The 14,264-nt window shown below is 41.7% G+C and overlaps 1 protein-coding gene across 1 annotated transcript in view; it reads left to right on the forward strand.

Moving 5' to 3' along the window:
- Positions 1-5,513: 5,513 nt before the first annotated feature.
- CYP20A1 (cytochrome P450 family 20 subfamily A member 1) overlaps positions 5,514-14,264 on the forward strand; it is a 72,000-nt gene continuing 63,249 nt past the window's right edge. The window contains exons 1-4 of the mRNA XM_081242113.1: positions 5,514-5,942; positions 11,144-11,193; positions 11,815-11,981; positions 13,822-13,964. Of these exons, the coding sequence (XP_081098239.1) occupies positions 5,871-5,942; positions 11,144-11,193; positions 11,815-11,981; positions 13,822-13,964 (432 nt within the window). The 5' untranslated portion in view covers positions 5,514-5,870. The remainder of the gene's footprint in view (positions 5,943-11,143; positions 11,194-11,814; positions 11,982-13,821; positions 13,965-14,264) is intronic.

Here is a 14,264-nt window from a genome sequence, read left to right on the forward strand (position 1 = left end):
AGAAATATGTAATTCTGCCCTTCACCCTCATCTTCCCAAAACTAAAATAAAAAAACTACAATCCATTATCTATCGTGAACGATGACACGAAAATCCTTAAGTGAATATTAGCAGATCATTTCTAGCAATGTGTAAGAAGTATAATGCCTCATGACCAAGTGTGGTTCATCCCATGAATTTAAGATTGGGTTAATGTTTAAAATGTCACCTGTTTAAGATAATTCTCAGTAGACTAAAAATTGAAAACTTTCTTAATAAAGTATATTTATGAAAAACCTATAGCTAACATAATATTTAATGTAAAAGACTGAATTCTTCCTAAATTAGGAATAAGGTAAGAATACCTATTCTCACTATTATTCAACATTGTACTGGAGACTCTAGCTACTGCAATAATGCAAGAAAAAAAACAGCATACATATTGGAAAGGAGACAGTAAAAATATCCTTTTGTGGTTAACAAGCATGTAGAAAATTCTAAGATATCTATGTACACAAAACAGTAGAACTTACATAATAAATGAGCCAAGCAAAGTCAAAAGATACAAGGTCAAATACAAAAATAGATCATATTTCTGTATTCTAGTAACAAAAATTGTAATTCAAAACAATACAGTTTACAATACTGTGAAAATATTAAATACTTAGGAGGAAATGTAATAAAATATTTGCAGGACATGCACACTGAAACTACAGAATACGGCTGGAAAAATGGAATAAAAAATAGATTTGAAGAAACTGAAAGGTTGATTCTAAATTTTATAGGGAAATGCAAAGGACACAATGTCAAAACAATTTGAAAAAGAACGAGGTTGGAAGACTTACTCTGACTTCAAGAATTAGAGCTACAGGAATCAGACATTGTGGATTATCCAGCATAAGGATAGACATGTAGGTCAAAAGGAGTAAATAGAAGGCGTTTAGATGTGGCCATATATATGATGAATTGATTTTCTACAGATGTGCCAAAATAATTAAATGAGGAAAGAACAGTCTTTTCAACAAATAGTGCTGGAACTGATTATTTGTTAACTTGAAGCGAATTATAGACCTAAATGTAAAACCTACAACTATAAACTTGAAGATGAACTCATAAGACTACATTTTACAATCTTTTGTCACAGCTAAAGAATCTGAGTTTAGGAAAGCTGAATGTTTTCTAATGGGCTGCAAGCACACCTTCCTGACCTTTGCCCTGGAGGGAAACATTAATACTGATGAGTAAGCAAACATGCCTTCTGTTCCAGAAGGAGACTATTTCTGCCTTCCAAGTTGCTTGCTGTACAAACATCCATGAAAAGATACGCCCAGAACAAAATGGCAGTTAATACCTTGCTCTTAAGAGACTGTTTCCCAACACTGCCTATCATCCACTAGGCCTTGTCAGACCACCAAGTCTTGAGGATCATAGGGAAGACATAAGCTGCATGAGCAAGTAGCCCAGATCCCCACCACTGTCGTACCAGTGCCCCTTCCTCAGCTAACACATTTGGTTTTATAAATGATCTTGTATGATCAGATGGAGGAGGAAGAAAAAGACCAAGCTTCATTTACAGATGGGATGGCTCAGCATGTGGGTAAAGCCAAAAATGGGTAGCATTGAAGCCTTACTTTTGGGTGGTTTTGAAAAACAGTGGCAAGGGAAAACCACCTCAACCACTAAAGGGTGGTGCACCATGTCATTTACTTTGTGTGGAAAGATAAGATGTGGAAAGATAAGAGGCCCAAAGTTAGAGTATATACATATATATGGAATCATGGGCAGTGATGAAAGGCCCGGCCAGCTGCTTAGAGACATGAATGGAAAAAGATTTTAAGATTGGAGACAAGAAGGTCTGGGATAGAGGTAGGTACATGGACATATGAGAGTGGGAAAGAAGTGTGAAAATCTTTGACTCACATATTAGCACCCACCATGAAAGAGGCATTAAACAATCAAGTGAACCAAACAACCAATCCAATTCATGCCAGGTAGTCCCTGCACTGGCCACTCCAGGGCCGGTGCAATGGGTAGGTACATGAACAAAGTAGCCACAATGGCAGAAATGGAGACTATCCATGGGCTTAACAGCATGAACCCTCCACTAACCAAGGCTGGTCTAGCTATTGCCGCCACTGAATGCCCAATTTACCAACAACAAAGATAAATGCTTAGTGCCCAATTCCTCAAGGAGACCAATGGGCCACATGCTGGCAAGCTATGTATTTTGGGCCCCTTGCATTCTGGAAGGGCAAGTTCATTCTCATAGGAACAGACATGTATTTTATGTACATGGTTTGCCCTTTATGTCTACAGGGCCTTAACCAGCACCATTACCTTAAGGGCAGTGGAGTATTTGATTCATTGGCAAGGGATTCCACATAACATCACCTCAGACCAAAGGACCCACTTTACAGTAAATAAGTGCTGGAGGGAGCCCATGACAGTGGAACTCACTGGTCATATCACATACATCACCCACAAGCTGCCATCCAGATAAAGCATCAGAATAGCTTGCCGATGTGACCTGGATAATTAGGAAGAGGTACAGCTGCCATTACATAATGGAGTATGTAATAGTGTAGAACCCAGGTGATTTACTTGGGCGCTACTTTGTACTTCTTTGCCCAATTGTGACTGCAAAGAGAAAGACCATAGTCTGAGAAGTACATGATTACCAGGTACTCAGGCAGTTCAGAATAATCCAGTCAATCTTCCAGACTAACCAAGCCTCAAGACTTGGTAGCTGAGTAAAGAGAATCTACCATGGATAGCGGAGAAAGATTATAAGTATCAGTTGTGGCCCTCAGAAAAACTACAGAGGCTAACTTCCCTTCCAAGTTTTTTCTCAGGAAGAGAGTAAGGTGGGTGTGTAGAAAAAGGCCCAGCAAAACCCAGTCATTGTGGGTAATTCTCATTCCAAACTCCCCACTAGGTTGGTCTAGGAGTTGTTGGGCCTGCATCATAGTTCCACTTCTCTTTCTTCCCAATCCAGACTCCTTCCTTCACATGTATTAATCCTTACTACATATCTTGCATCTTAAACTCCATCTCAGACTCTGCTGATACAATGTGCAAGTACCCCATACCACTCAACTTGTAGGAACTTTATCAATATGACAGACTCCTAAATAATTTTTGAGATTTCTCTCTGACCTTCTGGCATGTATTATTTTACTAAGGCATCTAGGAAATTTCTACTTTATGCTCACCAGGTCTCAATAGTATGTCATCAGAGTAATGGACAAGCAAGATGCTGTGTGAGGAATACCATTACAAATAAGTTAGAAATTTTATCTTATTATGTCACAGAGGAGAACTGATGAAGTCCTGGAGTAAAACACTGATGGTGTAATGCTGTCTCTACTAGGTAAAACCAACTGTATCTGATTATCCTTATTCATTAGAATTGAGAAAAAAAAATTTGCACCCACCAAACAGGCAATTTAATGGCAATAATAATTCCCAGCAGGAGACAGATGGCATGCTGAAACCAGTAATTAAAAGAGAGTTCAGTAAAGGAAATATTTATGAAGGTGTGGGAAGGGTTTAAGGAAACCACAAGGTTTCAGTGCTCCAAGACTAGCAGCAGAGGTGAGCCATCACCAACCCTAAGGCTGAAGTGGCAAGAAGGGAGTTCCATTTCCTAGAAAGGGTATCTGTATGGGAAGGGCCATATGACAGGAGCTATGGTAAACAGTGAGTCCACAGCATGAAAGCCAGTAGAATGACTATCTTGACTTTACTTTCCTCTCATCCTCTCATCTTATGCTACTACTTCCCATTGGCCAAATCCAACCAGAATTTGGATCAGAGGGCTAGGGAACCCACTGAGTGTCCTTTTATATAGACAGTACCACCTATAGAGCAGACCAAGACAGGCCCATGCTTGGGAGTTACCCACATATCACAAATCCATAAAAAAATTAAAGAACGCATGGGCAAATCAGTATTCTATGGTCAATCAGGATTTGGTGGTTAATCAGGATTTTGTGGTCAACTAAACTGTTAACATCCACTCTCATAGCTAATACTGCTCAGGCTCCAGGGAAATTCTTCGTATCTCACATTCTGTATCTTTGAAATATTATAAAATGTGACTGCATCTAAATGCTATGAAGGTTTGTAGGCTGTGCTGCTATAAAACTGGAGGAGAATATAACAGTGGAAAGAGTATTTGAGTTGAGCAAGTCGATAAAAATAGATAAATTACTTTAGCCAATGTTTGTTCTCAGCATAAACACAATAGATTTTCGCATAATTTCTTCTCTTAGGTTTCCATTAGTGGTCTGGAAGTACTCAACAATTATTGTGGTGACCACGGTGGTTGCAATTGGCAGCTTAGGAACACTTTTCCATATTAAATTACTGTTCCTTTTTTTTTTTTTTTTTTTTTTTGCCGCCTCTCCCGTTGCGGAGCACAGGCTCCGTATGAGCAGGCTCAGCGGCCATGGCTTACGGACGAGCCTAGCCGCTCCGCGGCATATGGGATCCTGCCGGACCGGGGCACGAACCTGTGTCCCCTGCATCTGCAGGCGGACTCTCAACCACTGCGTCACCAGGGAAGCCCTGCTGTTCCTTTTAAAATAATATATATGTAGGTCTAGATATGATGTGAGTAAAGTGTGGTACCAATTCTTTATATTACCCTACAGATCTAGTTACCGCTTTAAGAGATTGTGAGAATCACAATATAAGTGATACAATTGTTATGATAAATTTAAACTGTTTTATAATATTTGCTGCAATAACAGTGTTACCATATGCAACAACTCCATTACAGTTGAACACAATAGATAAAAGTCATTGTTCACTTCTGAAGCTAAAGATTAAAAATTTTATTGATAATTCCAGTTGCTATTGCCTCAACAGAGCAAAATTTCTTCAATTTGAAAGAATTAAAAAAAACTATTCTATACATAAATTATGCTTCAATAAACCTGAGATTGTTTAAAAAAAATCTATCCAAGAACTACAATGACCGAAGACAGGATAATTTGGCATTTCTGCAGACAGAAGACAAATGATGTCAAAAATCTTGATTTTAAAAATAGAGATTCTTCTGAAGTAAAGGGAAGAAAAATAAATTTTATGAAATAAATATATAAGGTGTGAATTATGCATCTATATTCTATATTTGATCCAAACACCACTAGATTATTATAGAACACCCAGACATGTGCAATAATTAAGGTCAGCAACATTTTGTTATTACATATATATATATATTTTTTTTTTTTTTTTTTTTTTTAATTTATTTATTTTTGCTGTGTTGGGTCTTCGTTTCTGTGCTAGGGCTTTCTCTAGTTGTGGCAAGCGGGGGCCACTCTTCATCGCAGTGCGCGGGCCTCTCACTATCGCGGCCTCTCTTGTTGCGGAGCACAGGCTCCAGACGCGCAGGCTCAGTCGCTGTGGCTCACGGGCCTAGTTGCTCCGCGGCATATGGGATCCTCCCAGCCCAGGGCTCGAACCTGTGTCCCCTGCATTAGCAGGCAGATTCTCAACCACTGCGCCACCAGGGAAGCCCCTGTTATTACATATATTTTAAATCTACTTGGAAAAGTGTTGGTCGGGTTACAGCGATGATAACTCCTAATGTTTTCTCCAAGCCGGGGTTCCTCCTCCCCCAGCAACTCGATCCCGAAGTCGTGGGCGTGTCTGGAGTCGCGTCCGCCGGAATCCCGCCTCGGGGCGCGGCTACCATCTCCCAGAGCTCCTCCGCGCTCCCTTGCTCCCCTCGCCAGCCCTGGAGGCCCAGGCCACGCCCCCAGCGGCCCATTCGTTCGTTCGTCCCGCGGGCGCCCCCGCACACCCCTTTTGCGGGTGTCCCAGCAGGCTGAGGCGCTGCTGCCGAGCGCTGAACCGAGACGTGGCTCCCGGGCGGAGGAGCCATGTTGGACTTCGCGATCTTCGCCGTTACCTTCTTGCTGGCGTTGGTGGGAGCGGTGCTCTACCTCTACCCGGTAACCCCCGGCTCGGCCTCGGTCTCGCCCGCATCCACGTCACCCTGCCCGCGGCGGGCCTCAGGGGGCGGGCCCGGGGGGGGGCGGGGAGAGCTCCTGCTGCGGCTCCTACTCTGTCCAGCTCCGGGCCCGCGCGGGCCCGGCTCCCGGGGCATGTGACGCCTCGCGGGCGCGCGCGGGGGCTGAGGGCTGGTTCCCCTCAGCCCCTGGCGCTGACGACGGAGCGGCGCGGGCCGCACGGCCGCCTTCCGACGCCGAGTGAGGGGGGCAGGTGGTTCAGCAGCGCGGGCGCGGCCGCCGGGGGCTGAGGGCTGGTCCGCGGGTCCGGCCTCCCTGCGCCTGCCCTCGCCACGCCACTGTTAAGGGCGGGTCTGAAGCGCTTTGGTGGCTTTCGGGCAGTAACTCTGCGCACTCCAGTTCCATTTTCTAGTGTGCCTGGGAGGAAACTCCAGGCTGCTCCACGCCTTTCCCGTTTCCCAAGGATTCTCCCCCAGTGTTTCTTTTGTCGTCTACTCTTCCATCTGTCTTTCGACTTTCATTCCTGAAAAATCCTGACCGGGTCTTGCTCCTTGCAGGGCCTCATGGACCAAATAAAGCGGTCGTGGAAGGAGCCCTGTGCAGGGGGAGGTTAGCTGTGAGCTTCACCTAGCTGAGTGCTTTATCTCTGAATCTCCTTCCGGCCTTCTTTCTCGTCTTGCCTTCTTCAGCCTCAGAAGGTGGTTCTGAAAACAAAGGAGCTAATGGATGAGGGATGATCTACAAAGCAAGGTGGTGGTTTTGTAGAAGAAGTTGTAAAGCAGCAGCACAGTGCCAACTACATCACTGGCAATGACAGAACACCTTAAATATTCTCGCTGGTAAATGGATTGGATTGGAGTATTGTGGGACTTGCAGTGAATCTTATTTTCTGAGAAATAGCCATCCGGAAGGTTAGGAGAGTGCGGGAGTAGGGAAATGAGATTTCCAGGCAACTCAACCTGAGGGTCATGAAATTAAAATAAGACTAGTCATTATGGGTGTGTTTTTCCCCAGCAGTTTTTTTTTTTTTTTTTTCGCCGTACGCGGACCTCTCACTGTCGTGGCCTCTCCCGTTGCGGAGCACAGGCTCCGGACGCGCAGGCTCAGCGGCCATGGCTCACGGGCCCAGCCGCTCCGCAGCATGTGGGATCTTCCCGGACCGGGGCACGAACCCGTGTCCCCTGCATCGGCAGGCAGACTCTCAACCACTGTGCCACCAGGGAAGCCCTCCCAGCAGTTTTTCTTCATCTATGTGGAATCAGGGGCAGCTGACAGAATATTGGGTTTAATTAGAATTGGTGTTTTACTAGGGGCTTTTGACAAAAGGATACAGGGCAAGGGAGTGGTTATAATGGACCATGGAATCTCAGCTGGACAGAGTGGAAAATGAGTACATGAGTGGGTAGGTTAAAAGTCCTTTTGGGGTAAAAATAGTTTTTGGAGCCAAGATGTTAAAAATAGTGAAAAGGAGAAATAGGAGGTGCTTGGATGCTTGATGTTAAAACTCTGGAGATGGTGAAGTTATTGGTAATGTCAAGACCTAGTGTACAACCATGGGAATGAGTGGCTGAGATCAGGTGGAGTTTTGAGTTGGGGACAGATGGGTCAGGAAAGAAGATAAACTTCTGTAGGGGGCTTCCCTGGTGGCGCAGTGGTTGAGAGTCCGCCTGCCGATGCAGGGGACACGGGTTCGTGCCCCAGTCCGGGAAGATCCCACATGACGCGGAGCGGCTGGGCCCATGAGCCATGGCCGCTGAGCCTGTGCGTCCAGAGCCTGTGCTCTGCAACGGGAGAGGCCACAACAGTGAGAGGCCCGCGTACCGAAACAAACAAACAAACAAACAAAAAAACTTCTGTAGGAATAGGAGTCTGAGGGACGAGGGAAGACCTGGGGATGGTAGTCCTGGGCTTAGTGTGGTGTCTAATGTAGGTAAGGAAAAACGTCACGGTAACATTCTGGATGGTCTCAAGGTAGATGGTAGGGGTGAGGCTAGGATTATCAGGGAGTTTGGCAGGGTCTTGCCAGGTGCATGCCAATCTGGGGATCTCATCAGTTTAGCTGTGTGGAAGATGTGGATATAGTAAAGGGCAGGAGAGCATTTTGCCTGGTGTTCTGGGGCTCACTCTTCATTTCTCCTCTTGAAGGGTGGAGGTTGGTGTAGGCGCCGTCTTATCCAAAGCGCACAGACTTCTGAGGCTCCCTCTGCATGCCTGCTGCTGGAGCTGTAGAAGCATGATGAGTGCGGTGAGGAGGGCTTGTAGTTAGTATTTGCACATTTTCAGAGGTTCTTCACGCCTGCCTATCAGTAGTTTTCGGCAGATATTTCGACATTTCTGTCGTAACACTCAGTAAACTCGTTCAAGTATTCAGAGACATCAGTTGTATTTTCTTTCCCATGAAAATATCCATTATGGAGCCTTCCATCATCCTTCCCCAGTCAGTAGTGGTTATCATCTCCTTCGGCTGCATAGCTCTTGTCCTTTTACTATCAGAATTGGTATTCTCTTTGCCTGTGTTGGATACCCTATTTCCTAGGTGCCACATGAGTCTCTCTCTCTCTCTTTTCTTTCAGTTCCTTTATTTGCTGCAAGTGCATCATTTTCCAGTAATTTCCTAAGAAAGTGTGCATGGAAAATACATTTTTTGACATCTTGCTTGTGTGAAAATCTTTCTGTTCTAGCTTCACACTTGAATGATAGTTTGGCTTAGTATAAAATTCTAAGTTGGAAATAATTTTCCCTTAGAATTATAGGGACCACCACCCACCAGCCAGTTGTTCCTGAATCTGGAGTCTCAAGGTCACTTTCCAGAAGGATGGTAATCACAAGAATGGTGTCTGAGGGATCTGTATACTGGCTTTTTGCTAATTGTTAAAATCTTGCGTCTTACCCTGCCTTTCTGGTTACTGAGTGCAAATCTGATTGCTTCCTGTGGGAATTCTCCTCTGTAGACCCCCAGAGGAGGCTTCACAACTACGTCAATTAATCACTGCTCCAACAGCTTAACACTTCCAAAAAAATTGGTTGGATTGTTCGTCCACTGTTGTCTCCTCTCCCATTCTCTTTATCCGTATTTTCTCCTTTTTTATATCTTCACTATCATTTTGTGGGATTTCAGGAAGAGATAATTGATGAGTGTTATCAATCTACCATGTTTAAAGAGAAGTCAGGAAACTTGTTTCAGTCAATAATTTCAGCCTAGAAAATAAAAAAGTTGGCTTTTTTTTTTTAAATTAATTAATTTATTTATTTAGGGCTGTGTTGGGTCTTCGTTTCTGTGCGAGGGCTTTCTCTAGTTGTGGCAAGCGGGGGCCACCCTTCATCACGGTGCGCGGGCCTCTCACTATCGCGGCCTCTCCCGTTGCGGAGCACAGGCTCCAGACGCGCAGGCTCAGCAGTCGTGGCTCACGGGCCCAGTCGCTCCGCGGCATGTGGGATCCTCCCAGACCAGGGCTCGAACCCGTGTCCCCTGCATTAGCAGGTAGACTCTCAACCACTGCGCCACCAGGGAAGCCCAAAAGTTGGCTTTTTTTATATGACTGACTTTCTTTTTCTAATTGAGTTCCTTCCATCCTTTTCCCCACTTTTTATAACATTAAACTTGACAAGTTTCCATTATTGATGAGACTGTAGGACAAAATTTTACGTTGTAGGTTTCATTGTCATCAGTTAAATGCAAGTTGCACATACTATTACCTAGATAGTATTCTTTTTTTTGGAAAGATTATCACTTCAGACCACTACTTTTTTTTGTTTTAAATTTATTTTTATTTATTTATTTTTGGCCGCGTTGGGTCTTTGTTGCTGCGCATGGGCTTTCTCTAGTTGCGGCGAGTGGGGTCTACTCTTCCTTGTGGTGCATGGGCTTCTCATTGTGGTGGCTTCTCTTTTTGTGGAGCACGGGCTCTAGGTGCGTGGGCTTCAGTAGTTGTGGCACGCAGGCTCAGTAGTTGTGGCTCGCGGGCTGTAGAGTGCAGGCTCAGTAGCTGTGGCGCACGGGCTTAGTTGCTCCACAGCATGTGGGATCTTCCTGGACCAGAGCTTGAACCCATGTCCCCTTCATTGGCAAGCGGATTCTTAACCACTGAGCCACCAGGGAAGCCCCTAGGATTTAGTACAAACTGTAAAACTCTTCAGTTAGTATCATTCAACCTAGTATCTCTCTTTTGGCGTACATACCCCAAAGGAGGAAAAAAGTAAAGTTGTACAAAGATTTTCATGGCGCTACCTATAACAATGAGAAAATGAAAGAAAGAAATAGCCTAGATGTTTTACAGCCCTATAGCAGGAAGATGATTACACAATTCTGGGTACATAGTGGAACACTGTTTAGCCTTTAGATGTTCAAATAAATAAATGTTCATTTATTTGTATAATGTTAAGTAGGGGGGAAAAGGGCAGAATGTCAGACAAATAAACTCTGATTAATACTAACTAAAATCATTGACTAAATTCAGAATTGATTCTGGAGTTGACTATTTTAGGTTATTTTTCCTATAAATATTTAGTTTATTTAAAAATAGTTTTACAAGATATCTTATTATAAAAGTAATACGCTTGTTGTAAAATAAAAAAAAGACACTAACCTCTAAACCCAGCGACCATAAACCCAGTACAAAATTGTAAAACATGAAAATTCCCCCAACTTTTTCATAGTTCATTCTTCAGAGGTTGTCACTTTAACAATTTGCTATGAATTATTTTGTTATTTATTTCTATACCAGACACCTCTCTGACTGTATGACCCTGATAATAATAACTGCATTAAAGCAAATGATGAATATTACATTGTATTTTGGTAAATTCTTTGACTAGAAAGAGGAGAACTATTTTAGGACTGAAACTATTATGACATTGATTTTTTTTTTGAAAGCCAAGCCAGATGGGACCATATATAGTCTCAGAACAAAGAAAAATGTACTTGATTATGTATTAATTGATGAAGAATGGATGTTAAATTCTTCAAACACCTTAGTTTAATTGATAGAGAGGAGGAATATTAGGATAATTCTTTTCAGTACAAAGAATCCAGTTTTTGTATTTTAATATAGAAATAATCTCTGAGATTCAGCCAATTTGGAAAACCATCATTAAGGTTCTGCAGATGTCTTGGGAAAACACATCTGACTTATGGGATATGTGATAATTCATTATACTAAACTTTAAAAAAATTTTTCCCTAAGGCTTCCAGACAAGCTGCAGGAATTCCAGGGATTACTCCAACAGAAGAAAAGTGAGTTGTTTTTTTTTTTTAATCAAGTAGAGTCAATTCTTAATTTTGGATCAAAACTAAACTATATCTTTAGATTACTCAGTTTATTTCATTCCTTTGTTTTCTCTAAACTTATCTCTGGGCATACTACCTAAACTTTGTTAAGAACAGAAAGGAAGCCTGTATAAATCAAAACCTTTAATTTCTTTCACTTCTGTTAGCCAGAGAGTGTTGAAAATAGAAAGAAAGGATTAAGATAGAAGGAAATAAGAAAAAGTTGCCATAACTGATTTAAATTAGCCTGTGATTTAATAGCCAATGACGGTGTCCATTGCTATCTCAGAATGAGTTGCTGCAAAAATTGGATAGTTTTCCAGTATCTAAGTCAGATGTTCCTCGTGTAGCTTTTTTATTTGGTATGAAGTGTTATGAATTCTCAAAATATCAGACAAATCCGTATCCAAATGTAACTACTGAAACAGAGAAGTCAAATATAATTCAGTTTTGGATTTTGCAGTTATTTGAATTTTGTGTATTTTTGCTCTCATCTGTTGACACAGTTAATTCAGAATCAACTAGTATTGTTTTTCTGATTCTTCCATGTTAACTTGATTATTTTGTCAAATGTTGCTCTTTTTTCAGAGATGGTAATCTTCCAGATATTGTGAACAGTGGAAGTTTGCACGAGTTCCTGGTTAATTTGCATGAGAGATATGGGCCTGTGGTCTCTTTCTGGTTTGGCAGGCGCCTTGTGGTTAGTTTGGGCACTGTTGATGTGCTAAAGCAGCATATCAACCCCAATAAGACATGTAAGTTTAATTTTCTTTTTAATTAGAGTAGATGTCTATAAATGAAGATCCATACATTGTTCTTAGGAATAGCTAACATTTATTAAATACTTTGTATTATATGCCAGACACTGTGCTGAAGTCTTTATATTAATTACTTCATTTAAGACACAGTATTGTAAAATTATTATTTTCTTCCTTCAATTTATAGATATGTATGAAAAAAAATCCCAGTGTAAATGCCAACAGAATTTTTTTGGAACCTGAAAAACTAGTTCTAGGGTACGTCTGAAAGAGTAAAGGTACAAGAGCAGTTAAGAAACATCTAGAAAGTACATTAGTGTGGGAGATTCTTGTACCATCAGGTCGAATAGTGTATTATAAAATTTGATTAACTTAAAGAATCTTGTACGATAATAGGACTAGACATATTGATGGAATGGAGTAGGTAGCCCAGTAGACAAACCGAGTATATATGATAAAGGTAGCATTTTATGATAAAGGGGAAAGGTAATAAATGGTTTGGGAAAACTAGTTAGCTATTTGGAAAGAATAAATCTCAGTCCCTGTCTCACTCTTTATGTCAAAATAAATTAGAAATGATTAAAATTTGGAGTCATAAAAGTAATAGAAGAAAAAATGGTTAAATCTTAAATTTTTTTATTTTTATTTATTTTTATTTTATTATTATTATTTCTTTTCTGTGATACGCGGGCCTCTCACTGTTGTGGCCTCTCCCGCTGTGGAGCACAGGCTCCGGACGCGCAGGCTCAGCGGCCGTGGCTCACGGGTCCAGCTGCTCCGCAGCATGTGGGATCCTCCCGGACCGGGGCACGAGCCCGTGTCCCCTGCATCGGCAGGCGGACTCTCAACCACTGCGCCACCGGGGAAGCCCTGGGTCTGTTTTCTTAATCACAAAATTTCCGCAATGTGGAAGGATGGCTCCGTTAAGAAATACAAAGATGGGTAAAACCAGACATGGCCTCTGCTCCTGTGGAATTTATAGTTTAGTGCTGGGGAAGGGGGGGAGCATGTAAATGGTGTTTGAATGATCACACTAATGAACTGAGAGATGTGCTCTGAAAGAAGGGACTGTAGTTCTTTGCAAAATCTGGCAGATTTTTCTGTCTGTCTCTCTCTGGTAAGAAATGTTAACAGCTGTAAAACAAAAAAATCTCAGATATTTAACAGTGACTATCTGTGTGGTGAGATTTAGATGAATTTATTTTCTTTGTATCTATGTTGTTTTAATTATTTACAATGACAGTGTATTTTTGCATATGTGGAAACAATATAGTCATTAAAGAAACACTTAGGGAATTCTCTGGCGATCCAGTGGTTAGCACTCTGTGCTTCCACTGCAAGGGGCCTGGGTTTGATCCCTGGTTGGGGAACTAAGATTCTGCGAGCCTCACAGCACTGCCGCCAAAAAAAAAAAAAAAAAGGAAACAAGAAACACTTAAAAATGAATGAAGGAGAAAAGAAAAGAAATTTTTGGATTCAGCTAAATAATTTTAACTGTAATACTTGACAGTTACATACACAAAATCAATTTTGCTTTAAAAATCAGTGGTGTGATTTTTTTTTACAAAGTGAAAGATATTGCTGTCATGTGAGTAGAAAATTTATGTAAGTATCAATGATTTACAGTGGAATTCTCAGAATATTGTTTTCTTGCCAATTTTTATTGCCTCTTGAACTGTTCACATTTAGGAAAGACAAGGGAGTTGTGAAAAAAAAGTTCATAGTCTCTTGGCTACAGTCCCGTACCTCCCTGATCTCTGTTCTTTTGCTGGAGATTTATTTATTTATTTTTTGAGTGATTACTTTGCCTTTGAAATGTTTAATTTGTCTGTTTCAGCGGACCCTTTTGAAACCATGCTAAAGTCATTATTAAGGTATCAGTCTGATAGTGGGAACGTGAGCGAAAACCTCATGAGGAAAAAATTGTACGAAAATGGTGTGACTAATTCTCTGCAGAGTAATTTTGTTCTCCTGCTAAAGGTAAGGTAGTTTGTCCTGGAGTTCTGTCATACAGATAATAGTATATGGATCTTCCTCGAGTTACGATGGGGTTATGTCCTGATAAACACATCGTGAGTTGAAAAATATCATAAGTTGAAAATGCATTTAAATACACCTAACCTCCTGGACATCATAGCTTAGCCTAGCCTGCTTTAAACATACTCAGAACACTTACGTTAGCCTGCAGTTGGGCACAATCATCTCACACTAAGCCTATTTTATAATAGAGTGTTGACTAGCTTGTGTAATTTGTTGAATACTGTACAGAAAGTGAAAAAT

This window comes from Mesoplodon bidens (genome assembly GCF_964165515.1).
Source record: "Mesoplodon bidens genome assembly, chromosome: 8".
In the NCBI taxonomy this organism is placed as follows: domain Eukaryota; kingdom Metazoa; phylum Chordata; class Mammalia; order Artiodactyla; family Ziphiidae; genus Mesoplodon; species Mesoplodon bidens.